Below are 13588 nucleotides of genomic sequence, written 5' to 3' on the forward strand. Positions count from 1 at the left end.
CAAGCCAGGGTTCTGTGATGGCCACTGTGAATCCAGGACTTCTTCTGCAACCAAGCCTTGGTGGGATTTTAGGTATGTTAGGTTAGATCATTGTCTTGTTGGAAGGTCAAATGACGCTCAAGCTTCAGCCTCCTCACAGACGGCATGACGTTTTCGCCTAGGGTACAATTAATCCATCATGCCTTCCAAATGCTGCAGGTTTCCAGTGCCAGAGAATGCAAAGCAGCTCCAGAACATCACTAAGCCACCACCAGGCTTAACTGTATGCAAGTTTATTTTTAGCAAATGCTTCATTCTTCTACCTCCACACATACCGCTAATCCATTTGGTTGAAAAGTTGCAGTTTTGTTTCATCGTTTCACAGAAGAGAATCACAAACCTTATGTGTCTTATTTATATGATTTTGAGCATATTGGATCTGACTATTCTTGTGCGTCAGTAGTGGTTTATGTCTTGGAGTTTTGTCATGGAAACGTTCAACGTTTAGTACGCGCCCTACTGTACTCACTGAAATTTTATTGCCTGTTGCCACCAAGTCTTGCTGCAGTTCTTTTGCAGTCACTCGAGGGTTTTTCACGACATGCATCAGAAATCTGGTTGCAGCCATTGATAGCTTCCTTTTTCTTCACCGTCCAGGTAGTATAACCACTGTTCCTTCAACTTTGAACTTCCAAACTATGCTTCCAGTGGTATCTCTAAGAACATTCAGTAACTTCACTACCTTTTTGTATCCTGTTCCTTGTTTGTGAAGGGTGATAATCTCTTCTCCTAACTTTGTGGACTATTGAAAAAAAGAACTGTTGCTCTACATAAAGATGGCCTAGGCTGTAAGAAGATTGCCAAGACCCTGAAACTGAGCTGCAGCATGGTGGGACCATACAGCGGTTTCACAGGTCATGTTCCAAACAGAACAGGCCTCGCCATGGTCGACCAAAGTTGTTGAGTGCACGTGCTCAACATCATATCTAGAGGTTGTATTTGGGAAATAGACGTATGAGTGCTGCCAGCATTGCTGCAGAGGTTGAAGGGGTGAGGGGTCAGTCTATCAGTGCTCAGACCATACGCCGTACACTGCATCAAATTGGTCTGCATGGCTGTCGTCCCAGAAGGAAGCCTCTTCTAAAGATGATGCACAAGAAAGCCCACAAACAGTTTGCTGAAGACAAGCAGACTAAGGAAATGGATCACTGGAACCTAAACTTATTAAGTTCAGATTGTGTCATGCGTGTGTGGGGGCAACTAGGTGGGGAGAACAAAGACACGTGTGTCTTGCCTACAGTCAAGCATGGTGGTGGGAGTATCATAGTCTTGGCCTGCATGACTGCTGCCTGCACTGGGGAGCTACAGTTCATCGAGAGAACCATGAATGCCAACATGTACTGTGACAAACTGAGGCAGAGCATGATTCCCTCCCTTCAGAGACTGGGCCGCAGGGCAGTATTGCAACACTATTAACTACCAATAAGGGGATTATTCATTAAGCGCTGAAACTCACATTTGCATCTTTAAATAGGAATTGGGAATTTCTTTTGTTTTTAGCTGCTTATCTATACAGATATTGTTATTATATCATTTTTTATATATTTTACTGAAATTATTCATTGGTTATCACGTTAGCCAGTTACCATTTTAGTACTAGCGCTCTCTTTTTTTGTATACAGTATTCCAACATGATAATGACACCAAACACACCTCCAAGGCAACCATTACCTTGCTAAAGTAGCTGAAGGTAAAGGAGATGGACTGGCCAAGCACGTCTCCAGACCTAAACCCTTTTTACATAGAAACATAGAATGTGACGGCAGATAAGAACCATTCGGCCCATCTAGTCTGCCCAGTTTTCTAAATACTTTCATTAGTCCCTGGCCTTATCTTATAGTTAGGATAGCCTTATGCCTATCCCACGCATGCTTAAACTCCTTTACTGTGCTAACCTCTACCACTACAGCTGGAAGGCTATTCCATGCATCCACTACCCTCTCAGTAAAGTAATACTTCCTGATATTATTTTTTTTTTTTTTTTTTTTTCAAAATTCTTTATTTTCAAAGTTTTCAACTGTTAATGCAGGGTACAGAATGAAAAAAGGGGGGGGTACAAGTACAATCCTTATTTTCAAAGTTTTCAGCAGTTAATGAAGGATACAGAATAAAGAAAAAAAGGGGGGTACAAGTACAATCCTTATTTTCAAAGTTCACAACTGTTATTGCAGGATACAGTATAAGGAAGGGGGGGGGGTACAAGTACTGTCCTTATATTCAGGTGAGTTACGGTTTGGCATTTCCGGATTGGGGATAAGGAGACTGAGATAGTTGTGGTTGGTGTATCTGGTGTCATTAGCGATAGTCTTCCGCGGAAACGTTGGCTGTTGTTCTCCGGAATGTTCAGGAGGTGGGCTGTGAGTCAGTGGGCGTGTATATGGGCTAGTACCTTGTACGTCTAGGGGGGATTACAGGGACGGGCAGGGTGGTGGGAAGGTGGGGGGCCTGATATTATTTTTAAACCTTTGTCCCTCTAATTTAAGACTATGTCCTCTTGTTGTGGTAGTTTTTCTTCTTTTAAATATAGTCTTCTCCTTTACTGTGTTGATTCCCTTTATGTATTTAAATGTATCTATCATATCCCCCCGGTCTCGTCTTTCCTCCAAGCTATACATGTTAAGATCCTTTAACCGTTCCTGGTAAGTTTAATCCTGCAATCCATGAACCAGTTTAGTAGCCCTTCTTTGAACTCTATCTAAGGTATCAATATCCTTCTGAAGATATGGTCTCCAGTACTGTGTACAGTACTCCAAGTGAGGTCTCACCAGTGTTCTGTACAATGGCATGAGCACTTCCCTCTTTCTACTGCTAATACCTCTCCCTATCCAACCAAGCATTCTGCTAGCATTTCCTGCTGCTCTATTACATAGTCTGCCTACCTTTAAGTCATCAGAAATAATCACCCCTAAATCCCTTTCCTCAGATGTTGAGGTTAGGACTCTATCAAATATTCTGTACTCTGCCCTTGGGTTTTTACGTCCAAGATGCATTATCTTGCACTTATCCACATTAAATGTCAGTTGCCACAACTCTGACCATTTCTCTAGTTTACCTAAATCATTTGCCATTTGGCTTATCCCTCCTGGAACATCAACCCTGTTACATATCTTAGTATCATCCGCAAAAAGACACACCTTACCATCAAGACCTTCTGCAATATCACTAATAAAAAAATTAAAGAGAATGGGTCCAAGTACAGATCCTTGAGGTACCCCACTGGTGACAAGCCCAAGCTGCGAATATACTCCATTGACTACAACCCTCTGTTGCCTGTCACTCAGCCACTGCCTTACCCATTCAACAATATTGGAATCCAAACTCAAGGATTGCAGTTTATTGATAAGCCTTCTATGTGCAACAGTGTCTTACTGAAATCTAGGTAAACAATGTCTACTGCACCACCCTGATCTATAATTTTAGTTACCCAATCAAAAAAATCAATAAGATTGGTTTGGCATGATCTCCCTGAAGTAAACCAATGTTGTCTCTGATCTTGAAATCCATGTGGTTTTAGATGTTCAACAATCCTATCCTTTAACATGGTTTCCATCACTTTCCCCACTACTGAAGTAAGGCTTACTGGCCTATAGTTGCCCGACTCCTCCCTATTACCTTTCTTGTGAATGGGCACAACATTCGCTAACTTCCAATCTTCTGGGACTACTCCTGTTAACAATGATTGGTTAAATAAATCTGTTAATGGTTTTGCTAGTACACCACTAAGCTCTTTTAATAGCTTTGGGTGTATTCAATCAGGTCCCATTGACTTATTTGTCTTTACTCTTGACAGTTGAAATAGAACCTCTTCCTCTGTAAACTCACGTGTAATAAATGACTCATTTATCCTTTTTCTTAACTGAGGTCCCTTTCCTTCATTTTCATCTGTAAATACCAAACAAAAATATTCATTGAGGCAGTAAGCTAGACCTTTATCCTCATCTACATACCTTCCTTCTTTTGTTTTTAATCTAATTAATCCTTGTTTTGCTTTTCTTTTGTGATTTATGTATCTAAAAAAAGTTTTGTCCCCCTTTTTTACTGACTGTGCTATTTTCTCTTCTGTGTGTGATTTGGAAGCTCTTATAACTTGCTTAGCCTTTTTCTGCCTAATCTTATAGATCATTCTGTCTTCCTCACTCTGTTTTTTTTATAATTACTAAATGCTAACTTTTTGTTTTTTACTATTTTGGCCACATCTGCGGAGTACCACAATGGTTTCTTGAATTTTTTGCTTTTACTGACAAGCCTAATGCAATTTTCTGTTGCCTTCCGTAGTGCAACTTTTAAATAATCCCATTTCTCTTGGACTCCATTTAAATTGCTCTAGTCTGATAATGACTCCTTTACACATATTCTAATTTTAGAAAAGTCTGTTTTTCTAAAGTCTAAAACTTTTGTTTTTGTGTGGTGTGACTCAATCACTGTTCTTATATTAAGCCACACTGACTGATGATCACTGGATCCTAAACTTTCACCTACAGTAATATCTGATACCAAATCTCCATTTGTTAACACTAAATCTAGTATGGCCTTTTTATGAGTTGGCTCCTCAACGACTTGTTTTAGAGACAATCCCAGTAGGAAGTTTAGAATATGTGTGCTCCTGGCACAAGTAGCTATTTTTGTTTTTCAATTTACATCAGGAAGATTAAAGTCACCCATGATGATAACTTCCCCCTTCATTCATTGTCATTTTAGCTATTTCTTCAACTAGTAGATTATCTGACTCTTCAATTTTTCCTGGGGGCCTATAAATCACACCTACACGAGTGGAAGAGGACTCCAGTGGTAACCTGTGAAGCCCTGGTGAACTCCATGCCCATGAGGGTTAAGGCAGTGCTGGAAAATAATGGTGGCCACACAAAATATTGACACCTTGGGCCCAATTTGGACATTTCCACTTAGGGGTGTACTCACTTTTGTTGCCAACGGTTTAGACATTAAAGGGACTCTCCAGCCAAACCTCTTTACTCACCTGGTTCCAGCGCCGGGAGCCTCGTGAAGCCGCGCCCCCTATTTCGTCAAAATGACGAAATAGGTGGGCGCGAGCAGGGAGCAATCAGACACTTCCATTTGGAAGTGTCATTGCTCCCTTGTGCGCATGCGCGGCTTCATGCCGCCCTCTGAAGTCCTGAGCGCACTACCGCGCATGCGTGCGGTGTGCGCGGCCACGAGCTGAGTGACAGCTCAGCTCGTGGTCTTTGCCCGCCCCCCTCCTTCTCTTGACAGGCTGGAGAGAGAAGGCGCGCACACAGTGCCTTCTCTCTCCTGCACACGTCAGACGTATTTTAATACGTCTGACGTGTACAGGGCCTTTTTAGGGCCCTGCATGATAGGAAGTCCCTCTGGTGGCCGTCTGAGTGACGGCCACTGGAGGTATTCCTATCAATCAATGTAAACACTGTATTTTCTCTGAAAATACAGTGTTTACATTAGATGGCCTGCAGGGAGCTATAGATCATACCTGAACAACTACATTAAGCTGTAGTTGTTCAGGTGACTATAGTGTCCCTTTAATGACTGTGTGTTGAGTTATTTTGAGGGGACAGCAAATTTATACTGTTATACAGGCTGTACACTTACTACTTTACATTGTAACAGAGTGTAATTTCTTCAGTGTTGTCACATGAAAAGATATAATCAAATATTTACAAAACTGTGAAGGGTGTACTCACTGTTGTGAGATAATGTACATGATGCACATAATAGCATAGACAATCAAACACTTGTGCATGCTCAGTGCTGCATAAGAGATTTCAGCCAGTTGTCAGCCACTTCCATGTAGACGCCAAGATGAGCAGCACCAAGTGAAACAGCTGCAAAGTGTAATGAAATGTTTAAAGTGACACATATATATAATTTCATTAGGATTAAAGAAAAATAGCAATTCCACCAAAAATTGCATTTCCACCAAATTTCACCTTTTCACAAATAAAGATGCTAAAGGCAACATCTACATTACATGCATTGCCTCACACCACATTCCCTGTATTTAGAAACTGGCATTGTACCCAAATACACATACAATCATGTACTTTACAAAGTGTTCTCCAACCCAGTGCTTATGGTCCATCAACAGTCCAGGTTTTGTCAGTATCTCCATTGGAATAAAACAGGCAAATATATAAATATTGGATTGTTGGTGGATTATGAGGATTGGGTTAGGGAACATTGCTCTACAATATACAGTTGACAAAACAGAATGTTGGTCATAATGAATTGACAAAGTAAACTGACTGCTCTACAGACCGTCTGTGCTTGGGATGTCTGCCCTGCTTCCCTGTATTAGAGAAGGCAAGCATAACCTTTCATCAATAACAATACTGCATCACTTGCATGAAAACTAGAGAAATTGGCCATGTTGGTTAATGTTGCTATTAAAACACATTTCTTCCTTTAACCATCAAGGTTTTTCTTGATATATTTCATGCGCAATGTATTGTCCTAATCAGTTACAATATTCCATTTTATAAGGGGTAGACATGGCAGTATATATAAGTTGCTATAGATTCCTGTAGAGTTAGACCAACAGATTCTATTGCCTGGCTATTAATAGGGACATTGATGTATTTGGCCCTCTCCTAGCCATTATATTAGGGGTTGCTTATTAATACAATTGGCTGATTACAAAAATGTTACACTCTATCAAGTAAAATGTTCATGTTTTCTTCTTACGGACCATACAGGGGTGGTGCTTACAGAATGGGCAGAGACAAAGACTCTGCTCTACTCTAAATCATAATATAGAAATTATACTGCAATTAAAACTACTATCTGCACAGTCTTTGCCCCCTGATTACAGCTGCTATTAACAACAAGATACTTTTACACTACAGCCTGGGTGAGCATCCTGACATTATTAGTCCAGTTAGAATGTAAAATGATTTCCTTCTGATGGAGGAGATTCCTTTCTGCCTAATAGTGTGATTTCAGCTTCCGGTACTATGATGAGTGAGGTCCAGTCTAATATGGATGTGATAGTGAATGAGTTAAACAATATGCCATCATTCCTCTTTCAGGGAAGAAGACACAGATGCATGTGATGGTGTAGACCTTGCGCAGCAAGAACAACCAGAAGAAAGAGATGATGTTATAGAGAAAGAAATCCCACCGTATGATCATGCAAACCCTATTTCGTTAACAGACCTTGAGGAAACAGAGGGCACCATCGTGCCTGATAGTAACAACAGAAGGCAGAAAGTCCTGAGGGAGGAAGACAAGCACAGACTTCACACACAGCTGCAGAGTGCAGAGGAGAAAGTGCAGCTTGCACAATCAGAGGTGAGCAAACACAGAGTCCCAGGAGCACTTATAAATAGACTGTGCAATGACACTGTGTTATGTATCTATGAACATATACATTGTTTGTGAGCGTGGGCAAAACACAGCATAAGGCAAGAATGTCTGACTGCCTCCATTTCCTAACTGAATCCTAATTGAAAGTGAATCACTTAATTTATACAACCCCAAATAAGAGGTATTGTGGCCACCAGGCCAGTGTGTAAGGGTGCAACAAAACGGTCATGTGTGGAGGGGGGTGCAGGACACACACATACTTTTTGTTTTGGCAGCCAGCAGGGGGAGAGGTGGGAGGGGGGTTAAAATAGCCTATAGATTAGGCAAATGAGGCATGTGGAGGGGAGAGAGAGCCTATAGATTAGGGGAGTGAGGCATGGGGGGGACAGTCTATAGATTAGGCAAGTGAGGCATGGGGGGCAGCTTATAGATTAATCAAGTGAGGCATGGGGGGCAGCTTATAGATTAGGCAAGTGAGGCATGGGTGGCAGTTTATTGATTAGGGAAGTTAGGCATGGGGGGCAGCCTATAGATTAGGCAAGTGAGGCATGGGGGGGCAGCCTATAGATTAGGCAAGTGAGACTGTCAAACGAAGGAGAAGAAAAGGAGATTGGAGCAGGAAGGAAAAATGAAGTAAACCCTCCACTTTACTCTGGACACCACATCGTAAGGCTTTGGTACCTGGGCCTGGCAGGGAAACTCTGGACCTTCTCATCTCCTCAAGTAAAAAAACAATATCAGTGTTAATGTGTTCACTTTTATTTACTGAGTGTCAGGAAGCACAGAGTGCCGCTGGGTAGGGGTGTTGCTGATTGGCTAGAGCGGTCAGCAGGCACTCTAAGCCAATCAGTAGCTCCCATTCATAAAAAAGTACAAAACTTTTATGAACCGGGAACAAGTGATTGGCTTAGAGCGTCAACTGTCAACTCTAGCCAATCAGCGGCACCCATGCCTGAAGTCAATCTGCACTTCCTGACACTCTGTTTCAGATGCAGAATACCACTGAGCGACTTGGAGCTGGAGGAAGCCTTTGGGGTTAAACCATTTGAGAGTGGTTTAACCCCTTAAAGGAAAGAGAGCACCCAGGGGCTTCCTGGCATCATATCATTTTCATTTAGATGAAGTTGTTATGGTGACCAGAATGTTCCTTTAATTTGCTTAAAGGAACGCTATAGTGTCAGGAATACAAACATGTATTCCTGACACCATAGTTGTGAAAACGCTGTTCACCCTGGCTTTATGTGATAACGACTATGCTCCTCCCCTTCATGACACTGTCAAAAAGGGGCCAAGCATAAATGTCTTTACAATTATGCCCCCCCCCTCGAAAAAATTCCTGCGGAAGCCCATGCCTGCTTCCTGTGAGACGTGTGAGTGACACCAATCTCAAACAGGCCAGAAACGTATGACATAAGATTGATGGGTCCTGTAATGCAAGATATCAATCACACCATGCATTAATATACTGCGTGACTTCACAAATCATGCAGTACAGACTTTGATAACATGATCTGTCTTAAAAAAACAGGCAGATCATATAAAATAGATTTTGTAAGGCACTACTTTAACATTTTTATGCTGTTAAATGTCCAAGTAGATATATTAATTTCACTGTATATGTAAATAAATAACTATGCTATATCATGTTTATTTTCCAGTCTAAATATCTACTTTTTACACCCCTCGCCCCACTCCCTCCAATGCAGTGTGCTGGACTCCTGAGTGAAATAGAGGAACTGCAGCAGCGTCATAGATTGAGCCAAGAGGAGCAAGACAAGCTGCAAGAAGAGTTGCGACTGTGCAGGGAGGAGATTCACAGGCTTAAGGAAACTGGCATACAGGTGATATGATACAGATACTCTCTGACGCATTGCCCTGTACTCCCGTTGCACTCCTGTCTGTCATCGCTCTGTACTGCTTTTAGCTGCATTATTCACTGTACTCCTTTACACTGGATGTCAGAAGACTGCTTTTGCCGTGTTTACCATCACTGCCATTTATTCCTGCATGTCCCATTGCATGACCTGTTTCATATTTCCTTACATGACACTGTCACCATACCATAGAGTACCTTGTACCATTTTATATAAGACAATTTTTGCCCTAGATTAAAGGAACTCTCCGTAGTCTATTCTACCATGATTTCTATGCATAATTTATATAAGACATGAAATATGCATTATGCAAATTTCTTATCCCATTCACTCCTATGAATCTCTTTTTACTTATATGTGCACTGCTTTTCTTATATATACTATATATTTATATATACAATATATATAGTATATTTAAGTATATAGTATATATAACTAAGTATTTTAAAACCAGTACTTATTACTATAAATAAAAAAGCAGTGCACACATACGGTAAGCAAAAATAGATTCATAGTGAAAAATATGTACAGAGTGGCCCATAAGTCCCTACCCATCCAGCACACAGATACACTGGATACATAAGATATATGGATGGGTAGGAACTTATGGGCCACCCTGTAGATCTATCCAGAACGCCTTTTAAACAAACATTCCACAAACACCCCAAGATATTATTTTAATCGAATATGGGAGAGCTCAGAGAAGATACTGTTTTAAAATACCCCACTCTTAAAAGTAAGTACATTGCTGAACAGAACCTGTTATTAAGCACCTTGAAAGGACACAGTGGGCACTCCGACCACTTGATCTCAGTTATGTAATCTCTGTGCCATGTCCCTGTTGCTTTAACTCTACAATGTGAGAGACTGCCGATCTGCAGGTATAGCAATGCTTACATTGCACGGATTAAATAGCTTTACTGGTTTTAACATTGACAAGCCACTAAAGGCGTTTCCGTACAAATAGTGGAGTAAAAGTCGGCTAGTTCAATCATATGATCGCATAAAGACCACCTGATTGGTGCTGCATGGTCTTTTGCTGCACATGCGCACTAGTCTTCCATTGCTTTCATATGGGAAAGCATTGGATTGGTGGAGATCAACAGTCATGATTATCTCAGGCTTGTAGACAGGATGGCAGTGCAGAAAATGGCACTGCAATAGAGAAAAGGCTTTAGTTTGTAGAATTGGGGGACCAGTCACCCAACTAGTTAGAAGGGCACTAGAGCAATAGGAATACAGTTTTGTATTCCTAACACTATATACGATTACGTTTTCCTGTAAGAATTATTAAACCATCAGCTAGTTATTTTTATTGTCCAAGAGGTATCTGGTATGAAGGATAGGGACTGTGTTGTTTTGTAGTGATATTAATCAAGGATATCAGTGTATTTAATTCATTTTCTTGCCTTTCAAACAAGCGCTTATCATTTTTTTAAGGGGGTGAGATTTAAATACAGGACAGAAACAGTAGATTATTAATAATTACCGGTTCCTTACAACCTCAAGGATCGAGGGGGCGTGTCTGACTTCCGGCTAGGACGGTCGCATGGGGTAAGAGCTCCTCTCCATACCGAGCCATAAAGCTACTTTAAAAGCACAAAACCAGCCAAAAAAGACCCTTACCGGAGGAAGAATAGTGTGGGCGATCACACCATCACAACGATGTCCCCCTCGAAGCAAACAAAACTAACGGACCCGTCCCGACCGCCGAAAAGAGATAAGCACAAGCCGTCCCAAGATGGCGCCGAAGTAGCTCCCGCCACTATATCTGAGGAGCCTGCTACAAACCCCGACCAACCACCAGCCCCTGATCTAGAAGGGCAGGTCACCAAGCTCTACCTAAAATCCATGCTGCTAGAATTAAGAGCTACCATCCGAGAAGATTTTACCACCATTATATCTGGTATCCATCAGGAAATAGCGGAGCTTGGCGACAGGACGGATCACCTGGAGCAAAAGACCGAAGAACTCTGCTCAGCCCACAACGTAGCAGCAGATAAGCTCCATGCGCTAGAAGCTGACAACGCCAAAATATGGCAGAAACTGGCAGACATGGAGGATAGGTCGAGAAGGAACAACGTGAGATTCCGGGGAATAGCAGAATCTGTCGCAACAGACCAACTTACCCAATATGTCGTCGCCATGTGCGCAGAAATGGTGCCGACGCTCACGGGCACAGCCTGGGAACTGGATAGAATACACCGTCTACCAAGGCCTTCCCGCCTCACGGCGGACACTCCACGAGACGTAATCGCCCGGTTCCACCACTACAAATCCAAAGAGGCCCTCCTCCAAGCGACGAGAACACAGAAAAGCTTACCTCCGCCTTACGAAGGTATTCAACTATATGCGGACCTCTCAGCCCTAACTATGGCCCGTAGAAGAGACTTTGTCACGATTACTAAAACGCTGCGGAATCACAAAGTGGCATACAAGTGGGGTTTCCCCACGAAACTCCTAGTATGGCGCAACGGCAAGCAACATGTCATGACAGACCCGGATCAGGGATTGTCCGTTCTGAAAGACTGGGGCCTCTGGGACCCACAAAGCCCGGCGAAAACGACTGAACCATCTCCACAACGATTTCAACCGGAATGGAAGATGGTGGGACAACACCAACACTAACCCGCTATGAGGCACCAGGACAAAGAGACTGACTTAAGGACGGTCACCACACGATGTTTAATGGCGGTCTACTATGATGGCATAAGTATCTAAAATGTTTAATAATGCGTTACTATATGTTAAATATTGATGTTAGGCTACCCCCTCCCACAACCATAACCACAACAATAACGTGGGGAAAGGGCGATAGTACTTAAAGGTTGACACAAATCTATCACCCCCGCCCGCCCGCAGCTATACTAAGGGGGAACTTAATGCCCAATGAATGCCCATATCTGCGCTCACACCATCGCCCAAACAGTATGCACACGATATGACACGTATGGATCACACGATCACCCCACGGAATCCCCGATCACTACTTATTGTACCTGCCTCTTTAGCATGCAACTATACGTGCTTGGGCGCAATCGTTAAATCTATCTAACGCTCACTGGGCCACTACCGGCAATAGGCTCCACTAATGTAAGGCTGAACCCTGCAGCTACGTATAACACTATGGGTTATAAATGAGTAAACGTATTCCATGATGTGTATATGAAATGTAAGTTCATGGCGTGTCACTCCGCCCCCCGCACTAATATATAAATCCATACATGTATGGTACCACAGCGATACCTGGTAGCCGGTACCGATCCATCCACCCACCCTAACAACACGCCCCAAAAAGGTTTCTCGGGGCCTAAAACCCCTAAAGGTGGACACACTCTCACTCCACTAAGCCACACACCCTCTGGACCCCAAAATTATATCAAGGGGCACAATGTCAGGTACATGACCATAACCCGTCTCCTTCAGTAAGTGACACATAGAGTCCGGCGCTCCCATACTATCCACAGAGAGCTCAATAGGACAAAACCTGATACTGCCTGACCTGGGCCCTTTCATACGAAAAGATCTAAGCCACGATCTTAGGAGCTGTTATATGATACGACAAGAACTGCTACCACAGGTTTAAAACACAGAGCGTGACACCGAAGTGTCACACCTCCCCCCCAACTTTTTTGTAAAGCACCCTGAAGTATGTTACGACGGTAACACCGATATCAGACTATATCTTAATGACTCCCACAACTCAGGGCCATACCAATGTTTCAATTGCTGCTCCAGGGGAACCAGTAGAAAATAGGATAATGATTAATGAAAGCACGCCCTTAACTCTATCACACCCAACGGAGGGTGACAAACATGCAAATGAAGGTACTCCTAAGTTCAATGACTAAGGCCAAACACAGTACACACAGAAGTATTGATGCTTAAAACCCCATAGGTCATGGTATGCAATATGGCGGGAGAGGACCGGCTAATCCTCAGTTTTTTCGAAAAAAAAAAAAAAAAAAGGAAAAAAATACCAATAAATAAATAAATATATAAGTAGATAAATAAATAAACATCTATGTTGAAATGTTACATGAATATCTCCCACTAGTAGACACAGTTACGCCCCAACACCCTTCCATATACTAAAAGAGGTGATCACGATAGTCCTCCTAATGTCCTGATGCCGACTTACAAGGCAATGCAATACTGACCTACTACCTCCTTACACATACATATGTGCTGAATTCTCAGCCTCCATCACATTTCTGGCTCTGGAACGAGCCTACCCCACACGTTCCCACGAAAGGATGGCTACTGGAACTACACAAGTTAAGTTTCCAGCCCATCCATGGGTATACTCTCTTAGAAGAGAGTTTGGTTTATTCTTTATTTGTATAATGTATGTTTTTGTTTATGTTTCCCTATGTTAT

The 13588-nt window shown here is 42.3% G+C and overlaps 1 protein-coding gene across 3 annotated transcripts in view; it reads left to right on the forward strand.

Moving 5' to 3' along the window:
• Window positions 1-13588, forward strand: part of CCDC136 (coiled-coil domain containing 136) — an 80036-nt gene that overhangs the window by 51295 nt on the left and 15153 nt on the right. For all 3 annotated transcript variants that reach the window (XM_063448327.1, XM_063448329.1, XM_063448326.1), the window contains exons 7-8: window positions 7059-7320; window positions 9042-9176. In XM_063448327.1, the coding sequence (XP_063304397.1) occupies window positions 7059-7320; window positions 9042-9176 (397 nt within the window). The remainder of the gene's footprint in view (window positions 1-7058; window positions 7321-9041; window positions 9177-13588) is intronic.

Source organism: Pelobates fuscus, chromosome 3 (assembly GCF_036172605.1).
Source record: "Pelobates fuscus isolate aPelFus1 chromosome 3, aPelFus1.pri, whole genome shotgun sequence".
NCBI lineage: Eukaryota > Metazoa > Chordata > Amphibia > Anura > Pelobatidae > Pelobates > Pelobates fuscus.